We start from the raw sequence: 8,554 nt of genomic DNA on the forward strand, positions 1-8,554 counted from the left end.
TTGACATAACTGAACTATGGAATCATTTGATATCTACTAGAGCTCAATAAAATGGTTTTGAAAAAAAAAAAAGCTTCTATGAAAATAAATAAATATTTTTAAAATTTAAAAATAAATAAATAAATAGCTGCTATGCAAAAACATCTTTGCTCTCTTTCTCTCTGGCCGCACCCAAAGCTGTATTAAAATAGAAAGATACCTGCTGCAGGACCTAAACACACTTTTAACAGATATTTTTACAAACCAGAGTAAAGATTCACGTTTTAGGCCACAGACACTCCCAGGGTCTGGCAGAGTGGCTGGCACGATAGGATAAAAGCTGGCGAACAGGAGCTGCAAAGTGACCCCACTCTTCTTCACTGGATGTCTCTGTATCTCATATGGACTTCTAAAAATACCCATCTCCCGTCAAGAGTTATTGTCAGCTAGGATCTGAACTTTCTCAATCCGTATCAGCACTGCAGGCATTCAGACAATGAACTCTGTACAGGAAGCTGAGGGAGAGAACACACTCTGCCGTACAATACCCATTCCGATAAGAGGCAAGCTGCCGGCCAGGACGGGGTGTTTCTAAAAATAAAGCAGACTCGTGGCAATGGTTCTTTGGAAAGAATGTGCTTTGTGTCAGATACACCTGTACTCGCTCTGCAACTGCTTTCTAATCCATCAGGACTGATGGTGATTAAATGAGAGAATGTACAAACAGCAACTAGCACTGCATCTACCAATGCAGTAGTACATGGCATGTCTTTCCAAGCCATTCCAAAGATGCCCAACAACCTCGAGGGGGCAGAAGCAACACAACTCACCCCTATATCCCTCAGGTTTGTTTGTGGAACACGCCCAGAAGAGCATCCTCGTGTTAATGAGTGAAATCACGTCTGGCGCACAGAGGGTGTTGCTGTGGAGAGGGAGGAAAAGGACATGAAAGCAACTTGCTGACTACAATCATCAGAGAAGATCTGAGGGGAGAGAGCAAAGAATCAATTCCACTCACCGACAGAACTCGTCAGAGTCCTGGTGGTCATCGCCGTGAAGATAAACCAAAAGGAAGCGCAGCTCCCGCTTGGCATCATTAAGTGCCTGTGAGAAACAGAAGACAATTCATTATGAGGACTTTCCCCTGAGTTTTTAATTAGGGTGAGGTCCTAATGGATCCAGATGAGTGTTTAGGAACAAACACAAAGGAAAACACACACACACACACACACACACACACACACACACACACACACACACACACACACACACACACACACACACACACACACACACACACGAGAAGGGGAAAAGGCAAGCAAGAAACCAGAAAATTCCCAGGTTCTACCTTCGCACTCCCAGCATTTTTCTTCTTCTAGAAACGCTCCCTAATACGCTTTGATGAAAAGAGTTTTCGTACTGTTTCAGGATTGAAATGGCACCAGGCCCATGAGAGTAGATAGGTGACAAACATTGGTCCAAGAGACCACGGAGAAGTCAGTTTCCACAGTCTGACGGGAGAAACACCAAACAAAGCTGGAGAACCTGACCGCATGGAAGGGGTGCGTGAGTGTGAGGCAATCTTGCCACGTCAGAGCACGGGGAAGCGGAATCTGACACCGGGCCCCATGGATCAGGTGGGGCTTAGGGACTGTAGGACTCAATGGCATTTTCAGGAGCCGCAGCCTTTCCAGATCTTCAAAGATAAGGCCAGTGTTTTATGCATGCTTTTGTGTGTGCATAATCCCGAGCGCAGTTCTCTTCGGTGAAGAGTCCCTGACATTAAGGAATACAGCCAAGGCGGTGCATGAGAGTTCCCCATCTATTTCTCTGTGTTTCTAGCACGGAGCACAGTGCCGGACATATACATACCTCCCCACCCCACCACTGAGTCCATGCCAACTCGGCAACCCTATAGAGGGTTTCTCAGACTGCAAATCTTCACCTGAATAGACAGCTTCATCTTTCTCCTGAGGAGAGGCGGGAGGATTTGAAGTGCTAATCCTGCAGTTATCGACACAATGCTTTGGGGCATATAAAACTCAATGCCAATGAGTCTATTCTGACTCAGCAACTGGAAAGGCCAGGCAGGACTACCCCCTTTGGATTTCCAAAACGAAATCTTTGCTGAGGTAGAAAGCCTCCTCTTTCTCTCTTGGAGCAACTGGTAGTTTTAAACTGCTGACCCTATGGTTAGCCACTAGGGCTTCTATAAGGCATACAGTCGGTGCTTAATGTTTGCTGAATGGAATGGGAGTATCTAGTGAGGAGATTATGAGCCAAAGTAGCTGAGGGAAAATCAAAACAGGAAGGTTAAAATTACTTTCTTGAGATACTTCTACATTTTATTTTTCTTTGGCAAACTAGCACAATGGGCTCTAATCCCACTCCCCAACCCCCGGTCAGCAAGAATTAACAGTAACATCCAAGGTGTGGGTGGCTTCAGTTGATTAGCTCAGCCTCTGGCTTATGTCCTCATTCAATACTGTGTGGGAAGACGACTTTGGCCTTACCGTCAAGGGCATACAGCTCTGGTAACTGAGCCAAGGCATACATACAAACAAGTATAATACAAAAATAGATCATGTGAAATTGTGATAAGCTAAAAGCAAGAAAAGCTATAGGAGAACAAATGAAGATGATGGTTTGAGATTGTGAGGTAGGATACGGCATAACAACCAGGCAAGGCTTGGCGGGGTGGGGGGTAGCGACACGATCTGGCTGAAGAATGGGCAACATTCTAATCTGCAAAACAGTGAGGAAGACATCCAGGTGGAGGGAAGAGCAAAAGCAAAGCCAGTGAGGTGGGACGTGACAGTGTGCAAGGGAATCATTTAGCCGGAACCTGGGGTATGGGGACAGGTCATGCAAGAAACGGCATTTTAGGAAGGTTGGGGTTAGATCAAGGAGGGCCCTCCTAAAAGGCTTGGTCTTTCTTTTATCACTACAAGCAGTGGAGAGCTCCTGGAGACCTTTGTGAAGTGAAAGGACGCCATGATTACTACAGGCTCTGCTGTCCTCTGAGATGAGATCACATCAACAGACTAGCACCTGCATGGTTTGTGGCACTGACCTGGCTGTACGTTCCCTGGTAGAAGACAGGGTGTGCCCGCCCATATTTCTCTTCAAAAGAATGCATAAATGAAACAATGTCCCCAACGGGGTCAGTGACCCGGCTGCGAGGGTCAGGCCGTATAAAACGCAGAGCAAACCTGGGGAGGAAGGAATAAATATCACATGAATCCTGCGAGCGTATCCACTTGTACAGATTTCTGGAACAGGCCAGAGGCATGGCAGCCACAGGAGGAGGGACTTGCAGTGGACAACAACCCCAAGGGTGGCATCTGGCTCAAAAGCTGCAGAGCAGCAAGTTGTCATTCCACTGCCTGTTCTAGAAACCACGAGGAAGACAAATGCCATCCCGAGTGCTTTATACAGAAAAATTTAGTGCTGGAAAATCTGGAAAAGGATGATAGCATCCAAAAAATCATGGGCCAGGCTTTGCCTCCATACTCTCTAGAACGGCAGGGCGTCACATGGCTGGCCACGTATGCTTATCTAATTTAAATGAATTAGATTCAGCTCCTCACTCCCACTAAGCTGTATTGTAAGTACTCAATAGCCACAGGATTAGTGGCTTCTGTAATGGCCACCACAGATCTAGAACATTCTCTTTATCTCAGATATTCTACTGGATAGCACGGCTCCAGAACAAAGATCAGTCCCTCTCCCTTTATGCACTCATGGGATTTTGATTTTTTTTTTCTTGTTCATATTCCCAAGCTATTTGAATTATGGATAGTAATAGCAAACTTGAACTTGTAGACAGGATTCACTTGCTTTTCAAAGGGGCAAGTAAAATCCGCTTGAGGATTTATGGTTCATGGACGCCATGGGGGGGGTGGGAGTTATAAAACCAGTCCAGCGAATGTCTGGCTGATTTGCAGTCCTGGGAACTACTGTAAGGTTGTGTGCCGGGAGGTATCACACATCTTCTAGAAGCTCATCCTCCTGTCATTCTTGGAGCTTCATTTTGGATGCTTTGGGTTTCCACAGGAGGCAGTGAAGACAGAAGGCCTGATAAGTCAGTGGGCTGTCGTTGTGCACGGTCAAGCTAATTCTGACTCAAAGTGGCCCTCAGAGTCCAAAGTAGAGCTGCCCTTGTGGGTTTGCAGGGCTGTAAACTTGATGGGGGCAGAAGGCCTGGTCTTTCTCCCTCGGAGCAGCTTGGGGTGGCTTTGAGCGGCTGACCTTGTGATTAACAGCCCATTGCATAACTCTATGCCCCTAAAGCTCCTTAGTCAGTGTGCCACAGGATATTAAACAAGTTGCCTGAACGACAGAGCTGCATTAAAATTAGTAACACATGCCACGCATATTTTTCTAAGGAAAGCAAACAACATTCATTTACGTGAGGAATTTTCAGTACATAAAAGGTGACTAAAGTATGCTACATTTTGAGCCAAATCCTTAATCCCTCAACAAACTCCCCATGTATACACAATTCCACTTGGAATTTCTCCTGAGTAATCACATCAAGCTTATTGACATAAACATTCCAGAGAAAATTAAACCCACGAAATATAAAAAGTTATGTATGCAGGGAAGTGGTTAGGAACCTTTAAATGATTTTTGTATTATGTTAGCAGGCTCTAAATAACTTTCCAGAAGTTAAGTATTTTAGGATTATCTCGGTCAGTTTTCAAATCTTGACCCTGGATCAAGGCTTTTAACTTTTTTGTTTCTCATTACAATATCATCGGTCCTATGGCCTAGATATTTTAGGACAATCTATTTTTCTACAAAGTAAAAACAGCAAATCAATCTTCTTTATGATTTAAAAGGATCAAGTGCCATTTTTAAATAGGCAGGGACTGAAAGAATACAAATTAGTTCATTAATGACTGTTAAAAACTACACTGACAGAAGTAAAAACGTAGGCAGGCTCATAAAACCCGAAATGGTCAAGGTAAAAGGCTCTAATTTGGCTCCAGTACTTTAGCCACTGCTGGGCCCTCGTTTCCAGCCTCTGCTTGCTCATACTAAGAGGGAGGTGTAGGTTGCCACAAAAGCAGAGCCCAGAGCACATACTCTAGTTGTTTGTTGGCCCAGATGTCCCATAACACTTTGTTCCTCTTAAAACCTAGGCATGGGTTCAACTACTGCTCAGCTCTAGACCAGGCACTCCAACCCTGATGTCGCCGCCGGTCAGAAGTCACTCGGTATTTTTAGCTTACAGCGATGTGGTTTTCGAATGGTATCTAAAAGAAGCTAGAAGAAATACAAAAGTATGAAACTAGGGTTCCAGTGTCGGCAACTGATGGTTGCCAGGCAGAGTGAATGTACCACAGAGGTATCTAGAGAGGTGAAGCTGTGTGACAGGAATCTAAGGAGAGGTGGGTAATGTCAGAGGAAGGGAATGTGTTGGTATTTTGAGAATCAGGTGGTGTAGACGTGGTTTAGGGTACAAAGGATCAGGAGTGTGAAGTTAAAAGGTAATGGTGGTTAGATAGGAAAGGGTGTCCAGATTAAAGAGGGACTGTTGAGGTAACAAACCTGGCAAGGGTACTGATAGGTGTATGTAGACTGACTCTTGAAAATATAGGCAATACTAATTAAAAACAATTCCATTTTACAATACCTGTCATTATTTCTGAACCATTTTAAGTATTTTCACACTATATTAAAAGACTGAAAGTTCAGGAAGAACTTTCACTCAGACTGACAAGTGCAAATGGATAGAATATAAACCTCCCCTCCCAGTTCAAGTTCCAAAGCCTACTCTGCTGCTACTAACATAAACATCAAGGTACGTACCGAAATATATCAAGTATCGTGTAATAGGTGAACCGGAATGGAAGCATTATCAAGTAATAACCCCATCCAAGCAGCCCCTGAAATTCCAAAAGCAAAATTAGATACCTTTTCTTTCAATCGCAAACACTCGACAAAAAGGCTAGCTCAGGTTCATCTTTTCTTCCTCTGCAATAGGGCGCCCTCCTCCTGGCTGGCCCTCTCAACCTTCTAAAAGACCAACTTTTCTTGATCTTATTTGATCTAATACTATCATTGTTCTTCCTTTTTTATCACTAATTTTACTTCTTTATTACATTTGCCTTAGCACTTTTTCTGCAGCATTGTCAAATTCAGTTGCAACTTCCCTTGAAAGAATGATCCTCATTCTTTCAAGATGTATACAAAATATGGTGCCAACAAAAGAAAGGTTAGTTATTACTACCTTGGTTGTATATATATAAGTAATTATATTAACTGCAATTATGCATTACCATATAGTTGTTATCCTTAGTCATGCTAATTTTAAATGATCAATGTATGCTCTTGTACTCAGAATACTATAAAAATCATCACTCAGAATCTCTATTTTCTCAATGCTGACAAGTGCTCTATGAAAAGGTATGGTGAGGGGGGATTCTTTCCAATGCAAAGTCAAAGGAAAAGCTTTCTTGGGATTCCAAATGTATGTGAGTATAAACACAAACTCACTGTCAATGAGTCAATGCTGACTCAGAGACCTCCCTGTGAGTCTTAGAAACTGTTTATGGCAGAAGGCCCAGTCTTCCTCGAGAGGACCTGGTAGTGGATTCAAAATGCCAACCATGTGGGTTACAGCCCAATGCATAACCACTACACCACCAGAGCACCATGCCTGGGTAAAAGAAGAACAACTACAAGAAGTTCTTTGGAGTTGACTGTATAAACATCTGACTTCCTTAGTAGACTATGAGCATTCTGAGGGGAAGCCTAGCTCTCAGCAATAAAACACTAACAGGCTGGAACATTCGTAAATGCCTGTTGAATTTAACTGAACTGCTTCTCTGCTACTAGCCCTAAGACTAGTTTAAAAGACGTGGCTAAGGTAGCTCCCAAAGATTCCAAGTCCCGCATATACTCGTGTATAAGCCAAGGTTTTCAGCACATTTTTAATGCAGTTTTTGTGATAAAATTAGGTGCGTCGGCTGACATTTGGGTCGGCTTATACTCAAGTATATACAGTACTTTCTCAGAAGTAGCTTAGAATTAACTGAAGCAATAGCGAAATGGGCAAACAGATCCTAACGTAAAATTTATTTAAATATGCAGCACAGCTATTTATACAAGTAAATAAATCATCTGTGTACTCAGAAATAAAGGGACAATTTCTGAATCAATTAAGGAGACAAGGACACATAATATCTCACTAACTTTACTAAGAAGTCTGGTGTAGCTAACAAGTTTACATTCCGAGCATTCCCCCCACCCCCTTCTATTATCTGGTGATAAGCCCAAGTCAAACAAATGAACCTATAAAACAAAATGGGGGAATTTCAGCTGCAAAATAACTTGCCCTTGGTTGTGGTCTTGAGACAACATAGCTGTAGATCCTGTGATCTGCTGTATTAACCTGGAGAGGTCTCGAAGGAGGTGGGTTGAAAACACTTGGTACACCCTCTTGCTCATTTAATCTGTCTTGTACAGCAGCCTGAGATGAAAGGAAAAATAGCAAGAGTTTCAGAACTATTTCTTGGTGTTTCAAACAGTATAAACATTAATACACGGAGAGGTCACCCGAAGAGTGTATCTTCTTAGACCTTTTAATCAACACAGATTCCATAAACACATCTGCTAGAGTGGGAGGCATACTGCAGGGGCAGCTCCAGAATTCACACACCGCAGGGAGATGAAACAAGTGCCCGGAAGCATCGTTTGTGCAGCAAGTGCACTCCTCATGATTAAAGAGTAGGTGGCTGGTACAAGGTGCTTCACTGTATGAGCGTGTGAAATCCAGGCTCCTAGAATATGATGTGGAAGCTGTGCACGGGAACAGTCCTGACGGTGTAGTGTTTGAGGGAAGGCTAGGGAGAAATTTGAATCCCAATTCAGAAAAGCTTTTGGCTTATGAGCCTCAATTTCCCCCCACAATTACACTATGCAGTGGTCTGTGTTCTTAGGAAGGCCTTTTATCAGAAAGAGGGAAAATATAAGTGGCCCATGCGTTACCCTGGGCCTGTTATTGTTAGGGCCACTGCGTTGACTCTGACTCATAATGATCTCAGTGTGCAACAGGATGAAACACTGCCTGGTCTGGAACCATCCCATCACTGCTGTTGTGTTTGAGCCCATTGTTGTAGCCATGGTGTTCATCCATCTCACCGACTCTCTCCATTACCAAAGCATGATGTCCAAGGAACGGTCTCTCCTGGTAACATGCTCATGGTACAAAAGACAGAGCATTGCCATTCTTGCTTCTAAGAAGCATTCCAGCTGTACCTCTTCCAAGAGGTTTGTTCTTTTGACAGTCCACCGTACTTCCAATATTCTATGTCGATATCATAATGCAAATGCGTCAAGTATTCTCCTGTCCAGCTTTCACATGCATACGAATTGATTAAGACCATAGTTTGAGACCGGCACACCTAGTCCTGAAAGTGACATTCTTGTTTTTCTTTCTTTTCTTTTTTTTTTTACAACCTTTCCCTTTATTCTGTATGTAATTCTTGAACCCGAGGTTTTTTTGTTTGTTTGTACTTTTAAAAAAAATCAATTTATTAGGGGCTCATACAACTCTTATCACAAT

The 8,554-nt window shown here is 43.1% G+C and overlaps 1 protein-coding gene across 3 annotated transcripts in view; it reads right to left on the minus strand.

The window, feature by feature from the left end:
- The window catches only part of FAF2 (Fas associated factor family member 2), a 76,156-nt gene that overhangs the window by 13,457 nt on the left and 54,145 nt on the right, over positions 1 to 8,554 (minus strand). For all 3 annotated transcript variants that reach the window (XM_004696809.2, XM_045284663.1, XM_045284664.1), the window contains exons 3-7: positions 7,325 to 7,459; positions 5,797 to 5,873; positions 3,053 to 3,191; positions 998 to 1,083; positions 810 to 901 (exon numbers count right to left, since the gene is read on the minus strand). In XM_004696809.2, coding sequence (XP_004696866.1) covers positions 810 to 901; positions 998 to 1,083; positions 3,053 to 3,191; positions 5,797 to 5,873; positions 7,325 to 7,459 — 529 coding nt within the window. The remainder of the gene's footprint in view (positions 1 to 809; positions 902 to 997; positions 1,084 to 3,052; positions 3,192 to 5,796; positions 5,874 to 7,324; positions 7,460 to 8,554) is intronic.

This window comes from Echinops telfairi, unplaced genomic scaffold, assembly GCF_000313985.2.
Source record: "Echinops telfairi isolate 266 unplaced genomic scaffold, ASM31398v2 ScPeMD7_7469;HRSCAF=8507_0, whole genome shotgun sequence".
Lineage (NCBI taxonomy): Eukaryota > Metazoa > Chordata > Mammalia > Afrosoricida > Tenrecidae > Echinops > Echinops telfairi.